This window comes from Trichoderma ghanense, assembly GCF_004382785.1.
Source record: "Trichoderma ghanense strain CCMA-1212 chromosome Unknown scaffold_5, whole genome shotgun sequence".
NCBI lineage: Eukaryota > Fungi > Ascomycota > Sordariomycetes > Hypocreales > Hypocreaceae > Trichoderma > Trichoderma ghanense.
This window is the reverse complement of record NW_027395668.1, coordinates 400,259-427,420: the sequence shown is the minus strand read 5'-3', so window position 1 is coordinate 427,420 and position 27,162 is coordinate 400,259. Positions and strand designations below refer to the sequence as shown.

Below are 27,162 nucleotides of genomic sequence, written 5' to 3'. Positions count from 1 at the left end.
ATGATGCTGGAAAGGGGTGGAGAAAAGACGAGTTCCTCGGTTATGCTCCTGAAATTTGGGGCAGGGTTGAAAGCAGGCAGGTGATTCGCTGAGTACCGAAGAATACGTGGGAGGAAAAAAAAAAAAAAAAAAAAAAGAATCCTTACTCAGGTGCTCAATGAAATAGAAGTAGGCCTCGAAAAAGATTCTTATGTAGAGCTTCAATTCCCATCTCGAGAGCAAATCCTAATAGTAGTTCGAGATCTCTACGCGTTGCAGTTTTCACGACGTCATTCAGCTCCTGTGGGTAAAAAAAGTGCAGCAAATGAAACTACGGCCACTAGCGGCATATCCATCCCACAAGAGTTACGGTGTGTTTCATGTGCCCATTGGTCAGCGCGACACCGACCAGGTGTACCAGGCAAGGCATCGAGTAAAGTGGACGAAAGGCGCTCATCCACTCTGCGTTTAGGCTCATGTTAGCTGCTGGTGGTCGTGAAGGAAAAAAAAAAAAAGGTGATACACAGCTCTGCTACTGGCGTTCCAAGCAAGAATAGATTAGAAGCAGCTGTTTCTCATTACTTGCACGTATGTAGATGTTTGGCATCGCAAAAAGCAGTGAATATGTGAAAATTCTTGCCAGCTCCAGGGTAGCCTATTGACTGCTCCTGTTCTTTGCGCACAAGGAGAAAATGCGCAGCGGTGGGGCTCAATGAGGTCACTACCTTGTCGCCGTTAGCAGCTCCAGCTGGAGAGTTTCTCGTCCTCAAACTTCAACCAGCTTTTGCATCTCCATCGGCATCGTTGCCAACTCCGCGACATCTCTCGCAACTTCCCGAACTAGATGCTCACGTCTGACTCCGAGTAGAATAGCCGTGCCGCTGTCCCTTTCTATCCGCGGGAGCCACGCCTGTGCTCACCATGTCGGCGAAACAACAGCGACCTTCCGTCCTGGTACGTTGGACAGCTCGGAGCCCGGGAGGCGCTCAATTGATGCAAAAAGGACCGTGATCGACTGATAATGGCTGAACTAGGTCACGGACGCGAGAGAGAGGGCCGACCAGCGACGGGCACCACGGCGCCCTGGCACGTCATCCGGCGCCCCTGGACGGACGCCGATGCGATTCATGACGGTCGACAACATCCTCCAGCACGACTCCCAGATCCCATCGGGCCAGCCTCGCGGTCCGCCTGCTCCAGCACAAAGGCCGCATACTTCCGGCGGGGTTCCTCCAGGCGCTCGGAGGGTATCAGCTGGCGGCCTGCCAAATGTTCCATCCCGCACCGGCAAACCGATGCCTTCGCGAACCACCAAGATCAGCGAAAAGCTCGTTCTTCTTCCGGTGGCCGAAAACGAAGATGTAGATGAGGAGCTCGAGGGCGAGGTAGTGACCAACCTGCACTTGCAGGACGAAGCGGGCCGGCCGCTGAGGGACGAGGAGCTGGATGTGCTTCGAAAAAGGGGCGGTATCCGCGGCAAGACGTATGCGGAACGGCTGCCCAAGGTCCAGCGGACGGACAAAGTCAGCCGATTGACTGCGTACTGCACCGCGCAGGCATTCAAGACGAAGGAGGCGGCGGAGTTTCTGAGGAAGAAGCACGAGGTCAAGACCAAGCTCTACGACGATTGCCTCTACGCCATCTATGCTCTGCCGCTGATGAACGGGATCGAGGGCTACAGAGTACGTAGTCGGCCGATACTGAAAACTCCTGGGACGGGGAAGACCGTGCTGGATCTGGAAATCGAACGCAGCGAACAGCGAGATCACCACGAGGGCTACTTTGACCATAACTCCTTCAGTTCGGGCAACGAGGACTCTGGAGAGGGCGAAAGAAGGCCGTCTGCCTTTGCGAATCCTTCTGCGCTGCCAGAAGACGGCCTTTTGTCGCCAAGGGACTCCTTCCCTGCCGCCGATGACGGCATCTCATCCCATATGAACCGTCTTGCGCCAGATGCAAAGAACTTTGCGGAGATGTTCGTCTTTTCGTACGGAGTTGTTGTCTTTTGGAACTTTACGGAGCACCAAGAGAAGGATATCCTTGCAGACTTTACATTCGCCGATGCCGAAGACGGCGTCAGTTTGCTCTCCGGGCCCTTGGACCAGGGCGACTACGAGACGGAAGAGTTTCACTTCGAATACAGCCCCGATGTGCAGCGCCCACGGATATTCAACGACATGATCACGCTGCTGCCGCGTTCCGACCACATGATCAAGCTGACCATTAGCCACGCAATTGCGCAGAGCACCAAGCTGTGCTTTTTCGAGGAGAGGATGAGCGAGACGATGCTGGATGCGCAGCATGTCCCCAAAACGCTGGCCTTGACGGGGGAGCTGGGCATGACACGAACCGAGATTGTCAAGATTATGGGCCGACTGTTCAAGAATCGCGTGGACATCAATCTATGTATGTCTGCCCCCGTTCCGGATGTTCACAAGGATCCAGGCTGACTTGCCACAATAGCATCGAATATCCTCGACGTGCCCAACTTCTTCTGGGACTCTGAGCCTACGCTGCATCCGTTATACGAAGCGATCCGCGAGTACCTCGAGATTGACCTCCGCATCAAAGTCCTCAACGAGCGCTGCCGCGTATTCCTGGACCTCGCCGAAATCCTCTCCGACTCGGACGCTGATGCCAAGATGAGCTACATAACATGGATCATCATTGCGCTCATCGTCCTCAGCATCCTCGTCACGGTCACGGAGGTGGGCCTCCGCTTTGGCATGCTGCAGAAGAACAAGCAGAACGACGAGGGCGGGAACAATGGCACCAGCTGCTCTGGAAGCGACGTGGCCTGGAGCAGCAAAGTGCCCGAAGTCGTGCTCGAGACGCCGCTGTCACAACCCGCGAGCGGGTCAATGCGGCACGCTGCCCTGGCCTCGAGCGATCTCGAGATGCTCGCCCGCGCACTGGGCTTGGAGGAGAGCGCTTCGGTTGAGGACGTCCGGCGCGGCATATGGCATCTAAGGCAGGGACGTAATTCGGGATCGCGTTATGACGGTCAGATGGAAGACGTGGATTGATCTTGCTCCATGAAGATTTACACGCTGCGGGAACTTGCGAACACATATCTCCACGTCTCTCGAATTCGGGCGCAGAGTCTCTGGTTGAGAAACGGAATGGGTCGTCTATCTATTTCGGGCTATCGCTGCGCTGTTTGAATTTGTTTGACTTTTTCGTCTTTTGGCGTTTGCTCTTTGTACAATGCAACACAAAAACGGGTGCACAGCGACGGACATCTCATTTTCAATGGCGTCTGGTTACGACGGACTCGGCGTTTTACAGCTCTAATAATCACTCAATATCTTTTTTTTCTATTAATACATGATGATGATGCCAACTTGAGCAACGAATCTCCCACGCAACGCAACGCAGCAGATGGATCCTCAAACCATACAGGGTGTATTACCTCAAGTCTGTATACAGACGCACCGCATTATCAACAACTTACACTACCTAGGTAGGTAGGTAACATCTACGGTAAATAAAAAGCAATTGTCTTGATGAAAATGTTGTTGTCATACAGCATAAGGTACCTTGATAGCCTCTACCAACTTCAACTTCAGACAGATCTTCCCCCTTCTGAATGTACAGTATTAGTACTACTATACTAATCCCCATCGCATCGCGCCAGATAATCTCCGTGGTTCCGACTCCCCCGACCCTCTCGGCACCAGACTTACGCAAGCACCCCCCTCCTACACAGGTCGTCGTCTCTTGTCCCCTTTTCCCCTGTGTTTCCACAAAAGGTGTTTTTTTTTTCTTCTTTTTCCCCCGGTGATCGATAAACGAGCTGCAAACTATCGAAGCTAGCAGTAATGGATCCCGTCAATAGCTCGACTCGCTAGCAATTCAAGTGTAATTTGCAACTTTTAGAAAACGTGGCAAAATTTCTTTCTTCCGGATCTCATCTATTTCATATTGTATATCGCATAAAAGAAAATAAAAAGCCAGAGATGATGCTGTCAGAGGAAAGAAGGCGCAAGAAAAAGACACAATAGTAAACCATGAAGAAAACTAAGGCCATGCCGCTCAAGCTATCCTAAACGCAGAGTTATGTTCCCTCTGTCGCACAACACACCCGCTGATACACAAAGTCTTTTCGGTTGCGTTGCCAGTTTCACACTTCCCGAACGCCGATTCGCGTCAGATCTGTTGACAACTTCTCGCAACACCCCAAGAATGTCTTCCTGCAGCTGCCAGTAGCCGATAGCGGGCAGTAGTCAAAAAGTGTATATTAAAACAGCGGGCCCATCCAGGCGTCAGAAGCATCTCTGTGTGGCGGGCAAGGCCGAGCTGGATCCAAGTGTCTCGGTCCAACCAGTCCCTTGTCCTGCCCTTTTCTCAAATATCCATCTTCGTAGTATATCATCAATTAAAGGGAAAAAAGGGGGGATATATCAAAATGTTTAACGTCTTTGCTCCAAAATGGTCGCTACCTCTGCTCGGTGGGCTTGAAGGCCGCCTCCTGCTTCTTCTTTCGGTTCTTGTTGTCCAACTCGGCCTTGCTGTAGATGGCAGCACCCACCATGGTGACGGCCATGCCGGCGCCGTTGAGGAAATCAACCGTGACGTTGAACAAGAAAATACCAAGCATGACAGTCAAGCACTGCTTGAGGTTGCCGCAGACAGTCATGGTCAGGGCACCGGCCAGCTTGTTGGTGTTGAAGGACGAGATGTTGAGCAGCAGGGCCAGGAAGCCGTTACCGGCCAGAGATAGAGAGGAGGAGACAGGGTTGAAGCCGCCGGTCCTGACTTGTTCGCGGAAGGCAGCCACTTCGCCGGTGGCCGTGGCGCAAGCCAGAGCCTGAAGCGCAGCGAGGGGGGACATGCGCATGAGGAACTCGACGGGCGGGAGGGCCAGTGATCCGGTCATGAATCGGTTGGTGACGACAGTCTGGAGCACATTTGGTTAGCCTTTGGAGTGGGATATTGATATCAAATGCAAACGTACCTTGAGAGCGGCGAGGATGACGCCCAGAATGGTCAAGAGGAAGCCGGCATCTGAGAAGCTCATCTCACCGGCGGTGGTCATCGTCGCACCAATGATCAATGGAATGAGAGACAGATACGTCATGGTGCTGTACGTGCGGCCATACCACACACGGAAGATGAGGATGGTGAAGATGGGGCACAGCATGCGCATCGTCTGGTAGAAAGGAACGGAGACCATGGCGAGAGACAGGTTCGAGACGGCAATGTTGGCAGTGAACAGGGCGCTGAATGCGACGAGGGCGAGGTTTTCGCGACGGCCGAGGCGTGACAGCTTGAAGTAGCCCATCTGCAGCATGGCATATGTGCCCAGACTGGCGAACAGGGTGTGGAGGAACGTCAGAAGCCATGGGAAGTGAAACTTTTTGCGAATCAGCATTAGCAGTCAATCGAGGGAGCAGACGACCGCATCGATTCGAGCGAGAAACGGCGGCTGCGGTAACCATGGACATACCTTGCCGAGAACCAGCTTGTTGTAGAGCGTCAGGATGAGAGAGAAGAAGAAGTAAGTTCCCAGCCAGGTGAACTTGACGGCGCTGGGTATTGAGTATTCATGGTCGAGGTTTTGGTCCTTGGAGTCGCCATGGCTCTTTCCAGCCTCGAGATCGTCAGACTTGAGATCCCGCTCCTCGGGAGACAGGAGGGCGACGTCTTGCGAGTTTCTAGACATGACGGGCGAGGTGATATGTCGATGCAGTCCGGTATGCCAGGTAGGAGGTTACGTATAATAGCGCTCGAGCACCTTAGGGCAGCCCTGCTAGCATAATTCGGAGTACTGAGACGGGGGGAAGAGATTCGCTCGGTAGGTAGTAGATTGCCGACCGGATTCGGGAAGGGCGACGGAGCGGGAGAGCAACAATATGATATACGAAGGTATCGCGTTTGGATTAGGTCACGTAGGGTCCAATTCGTAGGGCAGAGGTGTGCGGAAGCAAGAAAAAAAAACCGACGTCGCAATCGAAATCGAGGCGAGCCGCTGCTGCTGAACACGGAGGCCGTTGGGACCTCCAAGACAGAACAGAAGGACGCAGGCGGTGCGAAAAGAGCGAGTGACGACTGGAAAGTTCAAAAAGACAGAGCGGACGAGCTCGGCTCCTGCAAAAGGGCAGCTTCTTTTTTTCGTTTGGCGTCTCTCCTGAGCTGGATTGAGGTGGAGGAGGGGGAGAGAAGTCAGGAAGCAGCCGCAGAAGCAGAGCGGCTTACGAGGGTACTGAAGGAAAAAGTGGCGTGGCCCGTGAGATTGAACGCCCAGCCTGGAGGCGTGGATGCGCTAATCGCTGTGCGGAAAGACTCCCGTCAATTTAGGAGCCCCAGCAGTTATTGGCACTGGGTCGGCTAGGGTCTGGCTCTGCGCTAACGGTGCCTGGACGGATTGACGGAGCCCGGACGGAGCGTGTTGAGCCCGCTGAGGCCGCTTGCGTTTGCGCGTGCGGGGGCTGCTGCTGGCACTGTGCGAGCCCACATGCTTGGCGCATGCTTGGCGCTGCGGTAATAAAACTGGACCGATTCGTTGCACAACAACGAGGCCGTGCGCTGGACCAGAGATTAATTATCTGGAGGGATTTGGAAGCCTGAATGATACGTATGGCTTCTGAGTAGAGGCACAGGTGCCGGTACGAAGCAGAGGGAGCTGCTATTCAGATATCGGAGTAACCATAGCTGGGCGGACAGGCATAGCCATGTTCCCGTACTTCTGCGATTAGGGGGGCACTTGCACGGTGATGGGAGAAATGGCTGATTTTAATTGCCGTGACTTCACCAAGCAGAGCACAGTATGGCCAAACAACTCGTTGTGATCGATGGTATCCGGCACTTTATACTCCGTCCAGGCACCTCAACGTCGAAACAGCAGCGAATCGCATGCCGCAACACACGGGAGCTGAGCCTGTTGGCAAGGGGGGCCCATGTCTTGGACGTCAGCGCTGCAGCTCTTGGCAAACAGCGGCGCCGGAATTCAACGACGAACAATTTTCTATGTTTACGAGTTGTTTTGATTTCGTTTGGTTTGCTGCTGCGGCGGCGTTTGTTGGTCTGATGAGTTTTGGAGAAACCCATATACGACTATTCCCATGTTCCCGGCGCCTTTGCGCCTCTCGTTGGCTCGCACCATCATGTACCGTCTTCAAGCCCCCGATATCCGAGCACTGCCAACGCGGGAATGCTGCCAAGCTGCGTACTTGCAGTAGGAGCCAACACCAATACGAGGCCCGAGAACATGTGGATGCGGGCATTTGACACGTAAATTCCATCTCGATGACGTTTGGTAGGGCGTAGACAATAACAGCGGACATGTCAGGCACCTTGCCAATCGCAGAAACAAGCATTCGAGCACACAATCGATGGACAAAATCACAAGAAAGAAAATTAAAAAGAGAGAGAGAGAAATATGCCTTGCTCAGGAGTGGCAGTCAACTCCTAAGGCTTCGCTTGCCCGCCTCAGTGTTTGCTCAACTCGCGCACGGCTTGCAATCGTCACACCTCCTGGTTGGCCTCCTCAGGGGCGTGCGGCACAGACGTCATGTCAAGATGGACCGCATCGACGCAATTCGCAGATGCAGGCCATCTATAATGTAACGCCACTGCACTGGCTTGGAAGAAGCTTAAAGCTTAAGAAGACGTGAGGCTATGTATGTATGCTGAATGACTGACTTACACGCACATGTAAGGAGAAGTCAAGGTGTGTAACGAAGCCCCTAAGCCAGATATATAGTACATATATCTTCGGCACGATATCCTCCGAAGACGCCGCCATCCTTTGACCAAACTCCAATAAAAGATAATCGCAGCTCAGCACTCGAATTCGTATAGGTACTCAAAACCGCGCATAACCGAAAGGCCATGGTCGATTGTGCATGAAGCTTGCAGAAAGATCGCCCGATTTGCATCGTCATATGGAGCCCGCAGACCGTTTTTCTTCGGGTATCTGCTGAAGCTTGCGTCAAGATGGACTAATGCTGCAGATCGACAACTCTGACAGCTCATGCTCACACTTGCACCCCATTTCACGTGTTTACAATCATGAGGTACACAGAATACACAGAACTTGATGATGCGCAATGGCATGATACCTACGCCTGGTTCTCGTGAAAGCACCGTCGCGGTGGAGGCTGGAATGAAAACCGCTGCCAAGGGACTCTGGCATATGTCCAAGAGTCAAAGCACCGGGGGACCTCAGCTCGAAAGGGCATCACCACGGCTGACGAGGGTGCAGACTGACGCAAATTAAACTGATGGTAAGGCACGATGCCCTACAAGCATGGCGCTGTCTTGATGCACCATGTATACATACAGACTCATGTAGAACAAGCTCTTCTTTAGCCGTGGTCCCAGAGCGCACAAGTGCTCCCTCGATGCTCATCTTGTCTATTCTAGCTCCTCTTCGTCAAGGCTCAAAGGGTGCAAGGATGGCTGTGACTGACTGCTGCCTTCTCTGTTTGTTCCTGTCTTACCGAACCTTGTATTCTGGTCCTTCCACCCCTGGGGATCTCCCTTTACGCGTGTGTGCCTTGAACCGCACTTCATCTTTCGGGGATTTTGTTCCTTGTCTATAACATCGTCTCCTCATTCCGTTCTTCCTGGATATCTTTCTCCTAGAAATTCTCTTTGGTCTACTACTGCTTTGCCCTACCGCTCGGCCATTTTGTTGTCCGACATGCATACCACACTTGGGAAGCAGCGGAGGACTTCCGCCATCATATTGATTGCCTTCATCGTCGGAATACTTTTCTACTACCATTCATATGTCGATTCTGTATGGTTTCTATCATTTTCATTCCATTCGCTCTGCTGATGCTTCGCGTTATCTCGATTTGTGTGACCCGCATGGCGCTGACTTCAACTTCCTCGTACACAGGAGAGCCTCATCGCCATGGTCCGATATGGTACGAGACTCTCCCAAGTTGAGCAAATCTTCATCTCCGATATCATCCAGCTCAAACTCAAACTAGGTTCTGATCCCCCCCAAAAGACGTCAAGGCTACACTACCTAATTCCAGCCAGTCAACCTAATCTCCAGCTCTGCTTCAACCTCGTTTCCTCAGCCGTCAACCGCTATCCGGTCCCCATCCTGCTCGGCTGGCACGGCGTCGACGAATTCGATGCCGCAAAAACTCACCTCGCCAAGCTCCGAGCCATGCAACGCTACTTCGATTCCCTCCCGCCTGAAGAAGACGACGACCTGGCCATCGTCGTCGATGGCTACGACGTCCTCATCCAGCTTCCCCCCGAGATCATGGTCGAGCGGTATTTTCAGCTCGTCGAGCGCGCCGATGCTCATCTGGCGCAGAGACTCCAGATCAGCGTCAGAGAGCTGCATCAGAGCGGCCTTCGCCAGACCATATTCATGGGGCCAGACAAGATCTGCTGGCCGATCGATTATCGTGCCCCTCGATGCTGGGCAGCTCCGGAATCACCCATACCATCGGCAGCTTGGGGGGAAGACAAGGGATATGGCGAGGTGTTCCACTCCGACCCTCGATGGCTGAATTCAGGGACTATCATGGGGCCCGTTGGTGACTTGAAGAGATATATTGCCGCCACCGTGGACGAGATCCAAGCTACGTATGATCCTATATACGAGTTCAGGGAGTCAGACCAGTATTACCTCTCCAAGGTTTGGGGCAGACAGGAATATTGGCGCTCAAAGACGATGAATGTCGAGATTCATGTTCCCCCAAATGGGTTTCTTCCATTGAAGAACACGCCATTTCAGCAGACGGAATATCACGTCGCCATCGAGTACGAATCCGGCCTCTTTCAAACCAAGGCTTGGTACGAGCCGTACTTTGGATACCTGCAGTTCAACGGACCCAATCTGACGACCAACCTAGCCGCTGACAACCGCGGCGACGGATCCGAATTTGAACCTCCTACCATCCAGATGCCAGAAAACGTTGCCACTTCCCTAGCCAAGCTATACGATGACATTCCAGAGGCTCATCCAGGATCTACCTCCACAGACTGGCTCGGCCTTGTCCGACTAGGCGTCAACTTTGTCACGCATCATATATATGGCGTGTGGCACTGCACGGGGTCCAAGCAGTTCATCCAGCTCGAGTATCCCACAATGTGGTTCTACCCCTTTGCCATGTCCTTGCTCAGGGCAGCCGTCAGGGCTTCTCAGGCCGGCGAGCCACTGACGCGGAAACTCATCGATGGCCATAGATGGGTTCCGAAGCGGCATTATCCCGCTGCGGATGTGGTGGGTGTTGGATATGGAGGCGTGTGGACGGATTTGGATGACGAGTTTGTTCCTTGGAGAGACGTCTGTCAGACGTACAATAGGGTGCTTTTCCGGGGAGAAATGGAAGGTCATGGGGGAATGAGTGAGTGGAAGTAAGTTCGGATAGGCAAGGCTTGAAAAGGGCATCTATAGTTCTGGAGTTTGGTCAAGGGAGTTAGCTGTGATCAATTCTTCTGGGATAGGGGGTCTTTGGGGAGACCTGGAATCGTAATGATACAGTGGAGAGACGTCGAATCCAACTCACCACCCCTTCTATTTACGAAATGCGCAGCTTTCAACGGTACTGGCAAAAAACGTATTGGTCTTGCAACAAATACTCATGACAAAACAAACAAGACTGATATCGGTTCCTGAACTCCGTACATAATCTTCCAACACGCGTGCTATGCTTCATGGCCCGGCCTTAGCGAGCCCTCAGAAATCAAAACTTCTTCCCTCCCCCCTCGCCTCTGGAACATATATATATAGACAAAGGAAAGGAGCACAATCAGACCTCTAGATTCTCCAACGCCACGTAACCCTCCTCGCGCTTGCTTCCCCTAACCCGTCCAAACGTCTCCCTAGCCCAGCCAATGATGCCGGTGCCGCTCTTCCAGCGCAGGCCACCCGTCGGTTCGGCAGAAGCCTCGTCCATCCACTGCGGCCGTTGCCACCATCGGAGTACCAGGCTGCTAACCACTACACTAATGCTACTACAGGCCATGGCAAACCCAGCGAACATGGGGTGCATGTGGATGCCAAACGGCAGGAAGAAACCCATGGCAATGGGCAATCCGACAATGTTGTAGATGCAGGCCCAGGCCAGATTCATTTTGATGCGGCGGAAGATGGTTCGGGTGAGGTGAATGGCGGACGGGATGCTCAGCAGGTCGTCGGGACGCATGAGCACAACGTCTGCGGCCTCCATGGCCACGTCAGTTCCACTTGACATGGCAATGCCGACGTCGGCCGTAGCAAGGGCGGGCGAGTCGTTGATGCCGTCGCCCACCATGGCGACCACCTCTCCCTGGCTCTGAAACTGCTGGACTATAACTTGCTTCTGGTCAGGGCTGACACCGGCAAACACGTCCTCGGGAGAAATGCCCACAAGGGCGGCAACGGCGAGGGCGGTAGGTCGTTGGTCTCCCGTCACCATGGCCGTCCTGATGCCCATGCTGTGCAGCACAGAGATGGCCCCGGCCGCTCCATCTTTGACGGTGTCGGAAAGGCAGAGGTGACCGCTGTACTTTCCATCCATGGCGACGAAGATGTTGGTTGTGCCCGCAGTTACAGCCTTTGCTCGTGAGCTCTTGACAGACGAGTTGATTCGCTCTGCTGCCTCGATGGCACCCCTTGGGACCTCGACGCCGTTCTCTTCAAGGAAGGCGGCGTTTCCAGCAAGAATCCTATAGCGTGTCCAATCACCGGATACTGCAGGCTCAACAACGGCATTGATGCCCTTGCCAACGGTCAGCTTGAAATCATTGACGCTTCCCGGAATGGCGGCCTCGGCGTCAAGGACTCCGACTTCTGCCTTGGCCGCTGCCAGAATAGCCCTTCCGATAGGGTGTTCGCTGCCCATTTCCGCGAGACCGACAGCTGCCCACCAGAGCTTGGTCTGCGACACATTGTCGTTCCAGGGGGACACCAGGCCGCTCTTAGCGACGTCCATTTTCCCGCGAGTGATTGTGCCGGTTTTGTCCAAAACGACTTTTGTAACCTGGGTTGTTCGCTCCAGCGCAGCTCCACCTTTGATGAGGATGCCATTCTCGGCTCCCACGCCCGTACCTACCATGACGGCAGTGGGCGTGGCCAAGCCAAGAGCACAGGGGCATGCGAACACAATGACGGAGATGCATAGCTTGACGCATATCATGATCTTGCCACCGCTAGTGTTCTCCAAGAAAATCATAGGGGGGTGCGACAAGACGTGGCTAAGGATCAACCACCCGAGGAAGGTGAGGATGCCGAGTAACAAGATCGTAGGCACAAAGTAGCCAGCCACAGTGTCGGCCACCTTCTGGATAGGTGCCCTCGTCGTCTGGGCGTCCTGAACAAGCTTGACTATCTGGCTGAGTTGGGTATCCCGCCCGGCTCGAGTGACGCGGAAGTCCACCCTGCCGTTGCCGTTGACCGTGCCTCCAATCATGTTGCTGCCAATCCTTTTCTGTACCGGCATTGCCTCTCCGGTGACCATGCTCTCGTCGACGTAGGTCTCCCCTCGCATAACGACACCGTCCGCCGGGATCTTATCACCGGGTCGGATGACGACGATGTCTCCCACCTGAAGCAGCTCAGTAGGGACGCTCTTCTCTTCGTACGCCGAGCCACTCGCATCTCCAGAAGATGGGGCCTTTGGGTCCGCGGGCGTGTCGGTTGACTTGGCCCAGGATTCTGCTGCCTTCTCCGCGGCAATGGGGTCCGTGTAGATGGTCGCCATGGACGGGGCCAGAGACATGAGGCGGGACAGAGCCTTTGATGTTTGGCCCTTGGCACTGTTCTCCAGATAGCGGCCCATGGTCACAAAGGTGATGAGCATGGTGCTGGTGTCGAAAATCGTGCCCGGTGGGGAATGAGGCTCGAAGAGGACAGAGATGATCATGGAGAAGATGCTGAAGAAGTAAGCGCAGGAGGTGCCGAGCATAACGAGCACGTCCATGGTCGGCGAACGGTGCTTGAGCGACTTGAAGGCCGAGACGTAAAATCGCTTTCCGACACCAAACTGAACGGGTGTGGTGAGTATCAAGTTGACGACGTCGCCGAGATACAGACCGTGGCCAAGGTGGATCAGACTCAAGTTGAGGCTGTCGGAAACCATGGGCAGCACCATGGAGAGAACGAATACCGGGATGGCGAATGCGGCGGACGTCTTGCACGCCGTCCTCCACTCCTGGATCTCTCGGGTTTTGGCCAGGGACTCGAGTTGAGCGTTGTTGTCGTGGCTGTCTGCAACCAGAGCATTCAAGCCTTGCGCCTCTACCGCCTCGACAATCCCTCGGAGCCCAATGACGGCAGGCTGGTGCGTGACGGACAGGCGATCCGTGGACAGGCTGAGCGAAGCAGATTTGACACCAGCAAGCGCCAGCAGCTTTTCCTCCAGCTCCTTTGCAGTGGCGGCGTCTGGGCTGCCATATATTTTGAACTGGGAGGTTGCACTGCTGAGATCGTTGGCCTCGGAGATGGTGGACAAAACCGTGGCACCAAAGCCTCGGTCTTCAATGATTTCGGATAGTTGTTCGGCGGAGATCTTGGTGACATCGTGAGTGATAACTGCGCGCTCGGCCAGAAGACTGATGTTGAATTTCAGAACGCCGTCGACTCCCTGGAAGCCTCCCTCAACAGCAGACGTACAGGCACCACAAGTCATTCCCTCAATAGCTACCGTGGTAGTAACGACATGACTTGCTGGGTTCTCGGCCACGGTACTGCTGTCAGGTTGCGCCTTCACGGAATCGACGATTTCGGCACCAAAGCCCCGGTCTTCGATAATTTCAGTGATCTTGTCGGCGGGTAAGAGCTCCGGATCGTGTTCGATGACGGCTCGCTCAGAAAGAAGCGAGATGCTGAAGCTTTTGACACCCGGGATATCCTTAAAGCCACCCTCAACGGCAGAAGTACAGGCGCCACACGTCATGCCCTCGATGGCCACCGTGGTCGTCATGAGGCCGCTATCGATGTCCTCATCCCCTTTGGCATCCGAAAATCGGGGGACAAGCGGGCTCAGGAGGTCCGTCGACAGCAGTTCGGCGTCGAATCCGCAATCCTCGATAATCTCTCGAACCTGCTCAGCGCTGATGATCTGGGGATCGTGCATAACGACAGCCCTCTCCATAACAAGGCTGACTGAGACAGTCCCAACGCCCTTGACGCCCTTGAAGCCGCCCTCGACGGCTGCTGTGCACGAACCACACCTGCAAGGAAGGTTAGAGAGAATACCAGTCATGCTTGTGCTGCAGAAGTTGGCCGAAAACACAACCGAAAACGGACGAAACCTACGTCATGCCACCAACGCGTAGAGTGGTTGTGGCCATGTGCGCGCTCTTCGGCGTAAGGCTCGCATTCGCATGTTCACCATTGTCCCGCCCGGGGACTTTGATGTATGTTGGGGCCATGATTGTCGTCGTCAGGGTCTGCGATGGCCGCCTCTAATTCTCTCGCAGGTAAACAGAAGTCCAAAAGGCCCGCGCGGGAAGACGCCAGGTCACCTCTATATCCGGGAATGTCCTTAACTTGAAGCCGCAAGCATTGCACAGACGAGGAACGAGAGAGGAAATTGGACGCGATGAACTGAGCACTGCCACAAGACGCTCACTCAGCCAGATCCCTCCGGCAAGATGTCGTAACTGTTCCAGAGACCGGCCCTGGAGGAGGATGAAAACGCAATGGCAGCTGTGAGGATTTAAAGAATTCGGCCGAATCGGATTTCGTCAGCAGAAGTGTCTCGCCGAACAAGCCGCGCTACCGGCACGAGGTATCGTCAGAACGGATCCCCTTCAAGGCTCTCCACCAGAGCAGAATCTGGCAGTCGTATCTGGGCTTCCACCGCGAGAAACGTACGATGCAAGGGTGGGAACGCCGGCGATTATAAATTGGCCAGAAAGAGGAAGAAAGGAAGAAGTGAATCGAAAAGGACAAGTTCCGTAGCGCCACGGCGCAAAGATCAACCAGGGATCCCCCAGATGGGTGTGTGACTGTGCTCGGGGTTGGTCGCTCGATGCCGAACGGAAAAAGTAGCGTGGCACCAAAGAAGGGCAAAATCGAAGGTGAATAGGCTGGTTCGGGTGGCTCAGGTGCGGGAGCTGCAGGTGCCGACAGGGCCAAGGCTAGCGGGTGCGTTTGCAGCGGGAATATGCACGCTGACCAACCGGCTGTCAGATTGCAGAAAGACGAAGAGAGAGAAACAGGGAAGAGAACAGGAAGGGATGAAAAGAAAAAGAAAAGCGGATGCGTAAAGAAGGCGGAAAAAAACAGAGGCACTGAGTGAATGAAGGACGGAAACGGTATCAAGGGGGAGGAGAAGGAACCCGCCAGGGGACGATGACAATAACAAAGAAGGAAATGAGAAGAAGAAGAGGAGGAAGAGGAAAAGGGAAAGAAAAGGGAAAGAGCATTCAGAACAGCGCTTCGCTGCCTTGTCAGACGCTCACCTCGCAGTTTATACTAATTGCGACTCGGCCTGGGACAGGAGGGAAGGGATCAAACAAATCAAGTCAGGTCAATCTAGATGCCGTCTGGCGCCTCAGCACTTGTCGCACTATGGCCGCTGGCGCCTATCGCAGAGCCCCCGGAGTGCCAGAGATGCTTGCGCCTGTGTTTCAGCGCCGTTCCCAAGGCCTGGCAATGAATCGCGCCGGATGCTTGCAGAGACGAGGGCGCGAGAGGGTGGAGTGCACAGACGGAAGCCCCCCGGCCTGTCAAGCGGTGCTGAAGAAGGGCAATTGAAGGACCGGCGCCATTTCGTTTGCGGCGTCGTGATTGGGCCTTTGCGGGCAGACTCGAAACGCGCTCACCAAGCAGCACAGCAACCTTGCTTACATACCTCAGGTATTCCGAGGAACACTGACGTAAAGTCTCCGAGCGTCAGTATGACCTTTGATATCTGTCCTCATTAAAATAGCTCTAAAAGATGTACTCAATAGCTTTTGCCCCAGAGTCAGCATTGCCACAAACACAAAAGGATGTCCAACCAAGCTTATTTCCTTCGAGTGACCCTCCGCCTGCTGCATTAGGCTTCGGCGTTGCAGCGAATGCGGACGTTCCTCGGCACTTTTAGATGCTTCTCGTGATGCTGCTGTTGAACCGTCTTGTCAGTATTCGGTCCAGCTGCGTCGTACGCTTCCCGACTAGCGCGCCTTCAATGGAGGGAGGCTCGTCGATAGTCCTACTACTAGTAGTATGCTGTGCTTCCTTTTGTCCAAGCTCAACGGGCAATACTATCTCAGCCAAGATGCTAGCTCTGAGCAATCGATAACCTACGGTAGCTGAATCTCGACTACCTACCTCACGAAGCCAGCGTCTGATATAGGCTTGACTTTAGGTACTCACCCTACGCAGAATAGACATGTAGATGCTGTTAGTATTTAAGAGACATACTTGAGCAAGTAGAAAACATAGAAAACATCGGCTGCCATCATTTTCTCCAGCATCTCCAATTGCCATCACTTCGGGCCAAGCAACCGAGTAATACCCTGTTGATGTTTCACCCCACCAAAACGTCGCCCCGCGGCCACTACCTCGAGTCCACCTGCAGGTTAGCGACCGCCTAGAAGTTGCACCTCATGCTCAACACCACCTGTGCACACCTCCAACACCATCTCTACTCACGTAAACACCAGCATCGCGGATTCTCGGCACTACCCCAACAGCTGCCGTCCAGCACATCTCGCGCAGCTCTTCATCTTCTCTTTCCTCTACCAGCACCGCTATTCCGTAATCATCGTCGCCGCCTCTTCGCTTATCAGATTGAGCTCCAACCCCACTCCCGCCTGCGCATGCCGCAGCCTCGCCAACACCGTAGTCCATAGCCTGACATCACGAACTCCGAGAAACAAGAACGTGAAACCAAAAGGCACCGGAGATCCCTCTCCCTCCTCTCCCCGCTATGGAGCAAACCAAGGCCCTGAACGCTCTAGAGGTACGACACCATCACCCGTACCCGCATCGTCCCCCAGCAACGTCACATACATATACTGACATCAAACCCAAACCTCCAGCCATTCCTCGCGCTCTCAAAATCAGCAACCTCCCCCCGCGCCGCCGCCGACCTCGTCACCCGCGCAACCTCCGCCCCAAACACCTTCCTCTTCACCGAGCTCCTCCAAACGCCCCAGATCCAGGCCCTCGCCTCCAGCCCCGAATTCACGCCGTACCTCACCCTCCTCCAGATCTTCTCCTACGGCTCCTACGATACCTACAACGCCACTGCCAACCTCCCCGCCCTCAACGACACACAGGCCCTCAAGCTCAGACAGCTCTCACTCGTATCCCTCGCCAGCGACCGGTCGAGCTTATCGTACGATGCCCTGCAGAAAGCACTGGGCCTCGACTCCGCTCGAGAGGTAGAGGAGCTCGTCATCACAGCTATATACGCCGGCCTGCTGCACGCCACTCTCGATCCCGCCCGCCAGGCCGTCCAGGTGACGAGCGTCGCGCCCCTCCGCGATCTAGCCCCCGGAACCATCCCAGACATGATCAGTGCCCTGCAGAACTGGGCCGGCCGATGCCAGTCGACGCTCGGAGACCTCGAGGAGCAGATGAACAGTATCCGCGCTGCGGCCATTGCGCGGGAGACGGAGAAGCGAGCATCGGAAGCCCTGTTCCAGGGCGTGATTGACAGCTTGGGCGATGCGGACAAGGGTGGCGGCGGCATGCTCTCGGCTTACCAGCGGGACAATCTAGCCCGCAGAGCCCTGAGCAAGCGCGCCATGGCGGAGAGCCTGGGCGAGTCGATGGACCTTGATGATGTCTCCGCGGCGGATGATCTGGCCAAGAGAGCCGGCAAGAGGAAGCTGTAGCAAGGGCGGTGCCATAGCCATGACATGAGAAGCAAGATGGGAGCTTTTAGATGCATTATGAACTTTTGATAGCCACAAAGAACTATGATATAATACACAGATTAACACGCAACTGGCCATCAGGTGCTCTGTTAAGATGAAGAGAAAAGTTGAGCCGGCAACTCCCAAGCTGTGACTGTAAATACAAACTGCTGGTAATTGCAGAAAAGGAAACAAAAAATTCTAAAAGCTCGCGCCACAAATCCATATCGCCCTATTTCCCTCTTGGGTTTTGATATCAAACGGAAATATTCCTTCGCTCGACTGATTTCTTGAAAAAAAGACATTGGTTCGTTACGGTCGTAATCCAGATAAATTAGTCTTGCTCAGCGGGCCGCGCACGGAGATAGCTTGTCTTTAACAAGCTGCGTGTACGACAAGCCGGCATGGTGCCCCGTCCAGGCCAAGAAAAGTAGAAAGACACAAGAAGCGATGAAAAATGATCTCAAAGCCTCTTGCCCGGAACAAGAACGAATAGGACACATAGTCCGGCGTCAATGAGGAGGGTCACAGCCAACACCATAACTGCTCGCTTCGCCAGGAGGCGACGGACGTAGGGTTCTCGAATCCGAGAGAAGTTGAATGGTGTGTACTCGCTGAACCCAATGAGTGCCAAGATGGGGTCAAGGGAGTATTGGTATGAGGCAAGGAAGTAAACGCCAATGGTGAATGGTAAAATCAGCTTAAAGAGGAAATGTTAGCCACATCATGCAAAGACTTGGTTGTCAGACCAGAAGAAAACTTACCCAGCATCGGGTTGCTCTGGACTTGTCAAGGAAGATGAGGATAAAGGAGGCCCAGAATGCTCCAAACATGGAGACAAGTCCAACAATGAGGCGCATGACAAGCGTCGGTGGAATAAGGTTGCCCAGGGCCTTCATGCGCAAGAAGCCTGGGAATGCGTCTCGCTCCATCGCCTGGAAGACGTAGTCCTTGGCCACATCGAAGACCTCCGGGTCGTCTCGACCATATTCTTCGATAGATGCCGTAACATCCTGGGTAATGGAGCCAGGCAGCGTGATTTCTCTCTCAGCTCCAGGCATCAGGAAAGTGTAGAGAATCTTCTCTGCAGATGCCCTGATATCGGCCCGGGCAACCGTATGCGCTGGGGAGTTCGAGTCCGTTGGGTCACGGGATAGGCTGAAAGGGCTCGGCTTGGTCTGATTTGAGGCGGTTTGAGTCTGAGGCGAATCATGGCTTACGTCTTCACGCAAGAAGGCCGACATCTGGGCGTCCTGGTCTCTCTCCTTCTCCGTCCCATACATCGACGGTCCAGCCGCACGCGAGTCCATGTCGCCAAGCTCCAGTATCTGGGATGATCGCTTAGATCCCTTTTCCAGGTCCGGGGTCGCTATAAGAACGGATCGTCGGAGCTCGCGCACATAATGGCGACAAAGGGACATGTGCTGTGCTACATCCAGCCTGATCAACAAGTCAGTATTTCGTCGATTATGCAGCTTATATTGCGGCCAAGACATTAGACGCAAGAGCTCGCGGGAAGCTCGTACCAAAAGTCCAGATAATCGACAGATCGCTGCTGGTCTCGCATATAAATATAGAATGAGAACAAATCGACCGGCGGCAGCGTGCGACGGCTCAGCACCTCGAACAGAGTCGGCAATCGATTGCGCGTCATATCGGGCTGGGGCGTAGTTGACGCCGTGGTATCTCGAGGGTCGTCCATGGCGCACTGAGATTTGATGGACGAGATGAAAGGATGGGAATTTCGGGGTCGCTCGGTATGATAAATCGATGCGCTATTGCTCTCGGCTCTCGTCGCAAGCCGAGGTGCTTCGTGTAACGGGCAACAAAGGCTTCGCGAGGAGAGAACGAAATCTCCCTGCCAGGGGAGGGATTGCGAGTCCTGGGGCGGCCAAAGCGACGAACGATGATGCGATAGGGCGAACGAGCGATAGTAGGAAGAGAAGCTGTCGCACAGAGGAGCTTGGAGCTGCCCGTTGCCGGCGGTGATGGATGGAATGATGGCGTTGAGGCTGAATGGAGAAAACGGGTCAGTCAGGTAGATTGGCGCCGGTTTCAATTTCCACTTGGCGCGGGTTGGCGTGGGAAAATGGATGCCTCAGGAGACAACGCAGCCGCATGACGGCTCATCACGTGAGGCTCGACGGGCCCAAATCTGGCTGCTGCATGATTGGCTCGCTACCCCCCACCACCAGAATTTCCAGCCTGCCCTACGCACAAAGATTTTGTGGAATTTAGCATTTCCGACTTCAACCACCCTCTCTAAACGTCCAGAACCGTGAAGAGTCGATCCGCAGGTACGAAGCGCTCCAGCCCTCATTCTCTCATCCACGGAATCTCTGCCAAATCTTCCCGTTCGCAAGAGAGACTCCAGCAACTCGTCGCCCACGCGAAAGTCTTCAAACCGACCCGAAAGCTGACCGTCAAACCCAATTCAGAAATGTCGTCAAAGAAGCCTGCCCAGCGCTCCGCCATTGCGGATGTGGTTGCCCGCGAGTACACCATCCACATGCACAAGAGAGTACGTCGTCTCGATCGCCCGGCCGTCATTGTCGGGGAAGAAGAAGAAAGCTGGAAGGGTTGTGGAAAGAGGAGTGCTAACATGCGTTTGAAGCTGCATGGTGTCACTTTCAAGAAGAGGGCTCCCCGTGCCATCAAGGAGATCAAGACTTTCGCCACCAAGGCCATGGTACGAATCCCCAACAACAGCAACAGCATCCCACTGGGCGCCGCTTGACGATCGTCGGAAAACGATTTCGAAGTTCTTCGTCTATGGACCAGGGATAAGGGGAAGAAAGCCATTACTAACTCTTCGTTCTACAACAGGGCACCACCGACGTCCGGATCGACCCCCAGCTCAACAAGAAGGTCTGGGAGCAGGGTGTCAAGGGTGTTGCCTACAGAATCCGAGTACGAATCTCCCGACGACGAAACGACGAGGAGGGCGCCAAGGAGAAGTTGTACAGCTACGTTCAGGCAGTCAATGTTAAGAACCCCAAGGGCCTTACGACCGACGTCGTTGAGGAGTAAAGAAAATTTGTTTCTCTTTGGGAATGGTTCTGGGGTGGCATGGCATTACGGAGTTGCAACCGGCTCTTCTAGCTTTTCACGCTGAAAATAAAAGACGGCAATGTGATCAAAGGATTTTTTTTTATTCCACGGCAACATCCACCCCTGCGACAACGATTGCTGGCGGTAGGGTCCCTGACTGCTATGGAAGGGAGAGTGACGGGGAGAGACAAGCCTGGTGAGGCGATGATTGGTCATGATATATTCGACAGGTTCAGATATCGGTTGTAACCTGTCATGCGCTTGCGGAAGGGATAGGAAGCCCTCCTTTTCCCAGCCCCTGGCTGCGGAAATGCAAAAATACACCCAAATACCCTTTCAAATGATTGATTCGTGCTCCGAGGACTCCGAGTACCCAATACCGTAAAATCATGAAGCTGCACGCTATGAATTGCTTTACTCCTCCTCAATGTCCCGATGTCGTCCCAGCACCTTCTTCTTAAACTCGTCCATGTCCTTGTCCCAAAGCTCCGCAGCTTCGCCGTTCAAGGGAGAGGCGCTGCGAGAATGACGGTTAGTCTCATTCCTTCTATCGATGCTGGTAGAGGGGAATGGGCATACTTGTTGGGCTCGCCTAGCAAGCTCTGCAGACTCAGCAGGACAGTCTGGATGTTGTAGGCGGCAGTCCACTTGTCCTTGAGGATGTCGAGGCAGATGCGGCCCGAGAAGTCGACGTTGGGGTGGTAGATGGGCGTCTTGAAGAGGACCGTAGGGGGCGCGTAGGGATAGTTTGAGGGAAACGCAAAGCTCAGCTTGAACGTGAGTCCGGAATAAGGCGTGTCGTCGGGGCCCTCGATGGTGGCGGTCCACGACATGAGGTTACCGTCGGCCGAGGGAAACGCGGAGACGCCGGGGGCCGGCGATGTCATGAGCGTCATCAGTTCGGTTTGGAGCCTGTCAAGAAACGCGTTAGTATCCAGCTGAGGTTGGCTTTTTCCCGCGTCATGGGAGCGGCTACCGTTTGGTGACGCTCTGGGAATCGGGACCCTTGCGAGCGGCGTTCAGCTTGGATGCTTGGACGCTCCCGGGAGCAGAGTTCTGGTCATCTCCGGAGTAGTCCATTGTGATCAAGCCAACGGCTTCCTCAGGCGCAAATAAAGAGACGGACGAAGGACGGGTTCTGAGAAGGAAGTAATTATTCTCCCAAAAGTACACCAATCGAACAAAAAGCCCCCCCTGCAAGAGAGTATGAGAAGAAGAAAGCGGACAAGGGCGGGTATGCAAACAAGCGGCAGCGTTCCGCGTTGGGCAATAATGGGACGCCTTCGAAGTATTTCCCCAAAAGAAGAATTGGAGGATGCAGAAGTTGTAGGTGGTTCAGTACCTAACGAAGTAGGAAGGCGACGAGGATTGAAAAGAGGGTATGTAGGGGAAAGCTGCCTCAATAATAAAAAATGGTAAAAGTACACGGCAAGCAGGGGTCGAGGGCAACGAATAAAGACGAGGTGAATCTCAAAGAACAAGGAATGGATGGAGAGAGGTCAAGATCGACTGAGACGAGAGGAGGAAAACAACGGGCTGTTTGTTTGAGACACGCTTCCGGATTGTTGCCGGTCAGCCTCTGTAGGGCGGGTCGAAAATAACAAAACCCGCCTAAGCTTACAGGCGAGTTAGTGGGCGGCAGCCACTGAAAGGACACCCTGTTTGCCGCAGCAACGCCAGAACGATGGAGCAGGGCAAGCCAATGGACGGAGGCGGGGCGGGACAAAAACATTGCCCCGAGGTTGTCAAGCTACATCCATCTCTTTACACGGCTGAGGCGCGACTTGGTTCGGACACGCGCTCATTAACAATCCAAAAGTACTGCAGCCTAATGCTGCTTCAGCCATGATATCCGGATACCGCTCGAATCCGCATTGCGTCGTTTCTTAGTTTCTTGGTTCAATTCTTCGATTATACTCTCCCTTTTCATCTAATATCCCTCCTCTTTTGCTTGCTTCTCTTGTTCATACTTGGTGGGATAGAAGAGGCTGCGTCGACGTAGCTTCACTAATAATAAACCTCAATCATGGTGAGTCAAGTTCAAGTTGAGACAGCAAAGAGACTCATTTCGATTGTAATTCATTGTTGAACCAGCTTTGAGTGCATTGACTCACTCCCTCGCAGTCTCAGCTCGATCCACTACCCAAAGAGCTGCCCTTTCGTATCATATCCAAGACCGTTGGCCGCGGTGCCTATGCTTCGTATGAACTCTCATTTACCCCTGGAGCAGTCACTCGTCCCTACTCCCTACCACTCTCTGAGACTGACATCAATAGAATAAAAAAGGCCATCCCACTAGACTCTCAAAGCCCGGTGTTCGCCGTCAAGCTCATACACAAGGGATACGCCACTAAGCATGGCCGCATCTCCGCGAAGCAGCTTGCCATGGAAGTCTCCCTTCACTCCCACATCGGCCAGCATCCCAACATCATCGAGTGGTTTGCCTCGGGAGAAGATGCCGTGTGGCGATGGATAGCCATGGAATACGCCGAAGGCGGTGACCTCTTCGACAAGATTGAGGCAGACGTCGGCGTGAGAGAGGACATTGCCCAGATCTACTTCCTGCAGTTGGTGGGCGGCGTGAGCTTCATGCACTCCAAGGGCGTGGCGCATCGGGATCTCAAGCCGGAAAACATACTCTTGTCGCAAGACGGAAGCTTGAAATTGGCCGACTTCGGAATGGCCACCATGTTTGAGTACAAGGGTCAGCGCAAGGCCAGCTCAACGCTCTGTGGCAGCCCTCCGTACATTGCGCCAGAGATTCTCGCCTGCGGCAAGGTGGACAAGAGGGCTCCTAATACTGCCAAGTACGATCCAGACCTCGTCGACATCTGGTCCTGCGGAGTCATTCTGTTCGTATTGCTCGTCGGCAACACGCCGTGGGATGAGCCGTCTTCAACGAGCTGGGAGTACAGCGAGTACGTCAAGACATCGGGGAAGAGCTCAGATCCGCTGTGGGGGAGAATACCTCCGGAAGCCCTCTCCCTTCTCAGGGGCATGATGTCCATTGATCCGCAGAAACGCTTCACATTCGCCCAGATTCGCCAGCATCCTTGGTACACGCGCCACAACCCACTGCTCACTGCCGATGGCAGGATATCTGATCCGATTATCCTTGCCACCAAGATGCTAGAAAACCTGCGTATCGACCTCGGCAAGATACCTCAGACTACACTGGCCTACCCGCCGGCTTCTCACGACCCTACAGTTGACTCTGGGCTCAATGCCGGCCGATTCTCGTCCACCCAACCGGAAGCTCCTGTAACTCCCATCACGGACGTTGATTGGGACTGGGAAGCACCTGTCCTCCGCTCCAGGGCCCAGCCGTCGTCTCTGCCTCCTGGGACTTCTGGCCATCGTCGGATGCTCTTCGACTCGCTTGCAGATGAGCCAACAATGTCACAGTTCTCGCACATGCCGGGCCCGTCCATGACGCTCACGCAGCAGGCTCGGCGGTTCCGCGACATTTGTCCTCCCGAATCCCTCACCCGCTTCTTCTCGCACGTTCCCGCCACCCACATCGTCCAGATGCTCAGCGACGCGCTGCATCAACTAAACGTGCCTCTAGCACCCGTCACGCCCAACCCGTACGGCAGCCCCATAGTGACCCTCAAGGTCCGCGCCGTCGACGGCCGCCGGCAGAGCCTGCACGGAGAAATCTGCGTAGACAAGCAGCCGCTCCCAGACGGCTTCGAGGTGCTGGACATTCGGTTCGTCAAGGTCAAGGGAGACCCGCTCGAGTGGCGGCGGTTCTTCAAGAAGGTGGTGGTGCTCTGCAAGGATGGCGTCTATGTCCCGGAAGCTTAGGGGAGTACGGGGCAGCTGTTTGCTCAGGATGGCATTGTGAGGAGGCCCCCCAGAACGATTTTGTCACTTTCTGGATAGGACAGTTGTATTTAGGCAATTATGTATGTATGAACATTAGTATGAGCATGGAAATCAGGCATGACAAACAAAACGATGAAATCAGTTTGATAAGACTACCCAGTGCCTGGGTCAAAGGTCTTTGTATAGGTTCAATGGTGCTCTGTGTATTACATAGTACTAGTTCCTCTGTCTTGTCCTTGTTCCGGATCATCGTCTTACTCCGTTTGTGTCGGAGCCTCGTTCACTTTGTCTTGATCTTGCCACTCGAATGCTAAGCGACCCGTTAGTCCTCTGATACACGCATCTTCATCATTCTCAGAAAGAACTCAAGTGGAGGACATACGCTGTCGACACATTGGGCATTGTCCCTTTGCCGACTCCTGCTTGATCCATTCCATGATACAATGCTGCAGCTCAGTCAGTACACATCAATGCTCTTCGCAGCAAGACCACGAACCATGTGAAAATTGTGGCCGCATTTCCCAGACACTATTAAGGCATGTTAACGCGCCATCTCATGCTGTTGGTCATGTCGAGATGAGAATTATTCACTCACGGAGGCTGCAGTCGTCGCCGGGGTATTTGCACGTCGGACACGTCCCGTCAAAGTGCACCTGACAGATGCCGCAGACGTCGTCCTCGGGGATGTCCCACTGCCATGTGGCGACCGAGTTCCATTCTTTGATGGTGACTTTCATGATTGCATAGTTATGCCCTCGTGAAGAGGGACAGCGATTTCTCCTCTCAAAGCATGGAGGGTTGTGATGGGAAAAGGTCGTGTTGATGTTGGGGTCATGATGGAGTCCATGTTGCCTGGGAGAGCGCCCAGTTTGTGCTTTGTCGACTCTAGGGTAGCGGTCTCGTGACTAGGCTCGGCCTCGCAAAACTCGGGACTTGCTGCTTGAAAGGGCACCTCGAAAAGAAGCACTCGCCATTGATGCCTATACCAAATGCTCATTTATATGGGCCAATGATCTATCTCTAGCTAGTCTTGATGTGTTCAGCTGATGCCATCATCTCCTCTCTTGTGATCCATCCAACCATGACCAAGGCTCCCGGACCGCCGAGGCACCCAATAACGGCAGAAGAAACCAAGATTCTAGCCCAAGACAATTGGCATACCCCAGCGTTCTTCAAATCGGCAAAGTGATATCCAAGCCAAAGCAATAATGTCGTGTAAGAGACAATATAGTCCCACTGAAAAATAGTATGAAGCGCCACAAGCGGACTCTCGGGGATCTCAATCAGATACTTCGGGATAAGCACTTCCGAGACAGACAAAGGGGAGAAGAGAATCATAGACCAGTAGCACGTCGCGCTGAGCGCAATCATCAAGCCGCCAATGGTGCGGATGGCCGTCTTGTTACGCCGTTGAACAGCTTCGACGCGGTTGTCAAGGAAAGGCCGAATTGCATTTGAGATTGCAAACAGGAGTATGGAGCCCCATACCGGGAAAACCTGCCATATCCAATTCATCCAGTGTCTGACTTCGAAATCAGGGTGGACGAGAGAGACGACATGAGGGATGAAGAACGCCACGAGCAATGCTGGGAGGACAGCAAGCGCGCCAGCGCTGCCAATCTGTCGGGCACTGGCTGTTGAGTACTTCTGGAGGGGAGACAAGAGGTAGAAGAGGTAAAAGTAGGAGGGCGTGGTGATTCCTAGGCTTATAGTCTGGGCGATGAACAAAGGCACAGCAGACCTGTAGCGTGTAAGTGAGCAACCATGGTGAGCAGTGGGCCAAGCATCCCCTTACGTCTGGAAGAGAGTTCCCCTATTCGCGTTCCTCAGAGACTCGAGCATCCATATGGCACAGAGGCCAGCGTAATCGGCGATAAAGACGAGACACTGCCACCACATCGTGGGGTCGTCATCGAAGACCAGCTGCCCAAAGCAGATGCTAATTCGAGCGAATGTATCGTCAAGGGCTGGCACCCCAAAGAAAGCCCTCAGGATGGGCACATGAGTGCCATTCTGAAGAACATATCGTCCCTCGCTGTAGGCCTCTTCCACAACAGGCGTAAGTGGACCAGTCATTGCCATGGCTCGGATCATCAAGGCCGTTGGCAGCAGCATTGGCAGGGCATACAGCGCCCGACCTAGCGACGCCATCTTTGGAGCTCGAAACGCTACCACTGGCTGTGAATCAAGGCAATTCGAAGTTGGCTGAACCAATCAAACAATTCGCTTCTTCCAGCGGACAGACGCCACCAATGGCTCTAGAAAAGCAACGAAGAAGAGCAAGCTGGAGCAGAAGCAGCCGAGGTTTCACGCAGCATGATGCCAGCGAGGGGATTTTCCGGGGCCCAATTTGGCGTGCATGCAGCCCGGGTCAGTCGAGCTTATCGGGAAGCGCAGTCACCAGATGTCATGCATGGTCCAAGCTCCTCCCCCACCACAAGCGCCAGTCGCAACTTTCGGGTCCATGATCGAATCCGAACCTCATCCTCTTCTCCAACAACCCGCTGCTCTTCGCATTGCAATGGCTGCGCTGCCAGTCGCTTGAGGTCAGGC

General features: G+C 54.1%; 10 protein-coding genes across 10 annotated transcripts; 5 read left to right on the top strand and 5 right to left on the bottom strand.

Annotated features, from left to right (window-relative positions):
* Nucleotides 1-900: 900 nt before the first annotated feature.
* CCMA1212_005074 (Sporulation protein RMD8) lies at nt 901-3,005 on the top strand (the record flags this gene model as incomplete). Its single annotated transcript, XM_073702354.1, has 3 exons — nt 901-933; nt 1,014-2,385; nt 2,443-3,005. The coding sequence occupies 3 exons, from the start codon at nt 901-903 to the stop codon at nt 3,003-3,005; spliced, it is 1,968 nt and encodes a 655-aa protein (XP_073559070.1).
* Nucleotides 3,006-4,417: 1,412 nt separating this feature from the next.
* CCMA1212_005073 (putative sugar phosphate/phosphate translocator) lies at nt 4,418-5,644 on the bottom strand (the record flags this gene model as incomplete). The annotated part of the gene is made up of 3 exons (XM_073702353.1): nt 4,418-4,879; nt 4,937-5,335; nt 5,429-5,644. 3 exons carry the CDS (start codon nt 5,642-5,644, stop codon nt 4,418-4,420), a joined length of 1,077 nt encoding a protein of 358 aa, XP_073559073.1.
* A 3,198-nt stretch (nt 5,645-8,842) lies between these two features.
* CCMA1212_005072 (uncharacterized protein) lies at nt 8,843-10,312 on the top strand (the record flags this gene model as incomplete). The annotated part of the gene is made up of 1 exon (XM_073702352.1): nt 8,843-10,312. One exon carries the CDS (start codon nt 8,843-8,845, stop codon nt 10,310-10,312), a length of 1,470 nt encoding a protein of 489 aa, XP_073559072.1.
* Nucleotides 10,313-10,703: 391 nt separating this feature from the next.
* Nucleotides 10,704-14,307, bottom strand: CCMA1212_005071 (Copper-transporting ATPase 2; the record flags this gene model as incomplete). The annotated part of the gene is made up of 2 exons (XM_073702351.1): nt 10,704-14,106; nt 14,192-14,307. The coding sequence occupies 2 exons, from the start codon at nt 14,305-14,307 to the stop codon at nt 10,704-10,706; spliced, it is 3,519 nt and encodes a 1,172-aa protein (XP_073559075.1).
* A 2,489-nt stretch (nt 14,308-16,796) lies between these two features.
* Nucleotides 16,797-17,709, top strand: CCMA1212_005070 (uncharacterized protein; the record flags this gene model as incomplete). The annotated part of the gene is made up of 2 exons (XM_073702350.1): nt 16,797-16,829; nt 16,909-17,709. 2 exons carry the CDS (start codon nt 16,797-16,799, stop codon nt 17,707-17,709), a joined length of 834 nt encoding a protein of 277 aa, XP_073559074.1.
* A 484-nt stretch (nt 17,710-18,193) lies between these two features.
* CCMA1212_005069 (Protein rax1) lies at nt 18,194-19,741 on the bottom strand (the record flags this gene model as incomplete). Its single annotated transcript, XM_073702349.1, has 3 exons — nt 18,194-18,430; nt 18,495-19,170; nt 19,257-19,741. Coding segments are annotated over 3 exons (1,398 nt in total), but the record flags the coding sequence as incomplete, so codon positions are not given.
* Nucleotides 19,742-19,970: 229 nt separating this feature from the next.
* CCMA1212_005068 (60S ribosomal protein L31) lies at nt 19,971-20,760 on the top strand (the record flags this gene model as incomplete). Its single annotated transcript, XM_073702348.1, has 3 exons — nt 19,971-20,251; nt 20,345-20,419; nt 20,557-20,760. Exons 1-3 carry the CDS (start codon nt 20,171-20,173, stop codon nt 20,758-20,760), a joined length of 360 nt encoding a protein of 119 aa, XP_073558743.1. The 5' UTR covers nt 19,971-20,170.
* A 435-nt stretch (nt 20,761-21,195) lies between these two features.
* On the bottom strand, nt 21,196-21,861 carry CCMA1212_005067 (Ubiquitin-conjugating enzyme E2-20 kDa; the record flags this gene model as incomplete). The annotated part of the gene is made up of 3 exons (XM_073702347.1): nt 21,196-21,298; nt 21,361-21,693; nt 21,758-21,861. 3 exons carry the CDS (start codon nt 21,859-21,861, stop codon nt 21,196-21,198), a joined length of 540 nt encoding a protein of 179 aa, XP_073558740.1.
* A 946-nt stretch (nt 21,862-22,807) lies between these two features.
* CCMA1212_005066 (Serine/threonine-protein kinase chk1) lies at nt 22,808-24,588 on the top strand (the record flags this gene model as incomplete). The annotated part of the gene is made up of 3 exons (XM_073702346.1): nt 22,808-22,810; nt 22,906-22,982; nt 23,058-24,588. The coding sequence occupies 3 exons, from the start codon at nt 22,808-22,810 to the stop codon at nt 24,586-24,588; spliced, it is 1,611 nt and encodes a 536-aa protein (XP_073558741.1).
* Nucleotides 24,589-24,863: 275 nt separating this feature from the next.
* On the bottom strand, nt 24,864-26,760 carry CCMA1212_005065 (Anaphase-promoting complex subunit 11; the record flags this gene model as incomplete). Its single annotated transcript, XM_073702345.1, has 6 exons — nt 24,864-24,919; nt 24,992-25,055; nt 25,106-25,137; nt 25,205-25,339; nt 25,878-26,350; nt 26,405-26,760. 6 exons carry the CDS (start codon nt 26,758-26,760, stop codon nt 24,864-24,866), a joined length of 1,116 nt encoding a protein of 371 aa, XP_073558738.1.
* Between the last annotated feature and the right edge of the window lie 402 nt (nt 26,761-27,162).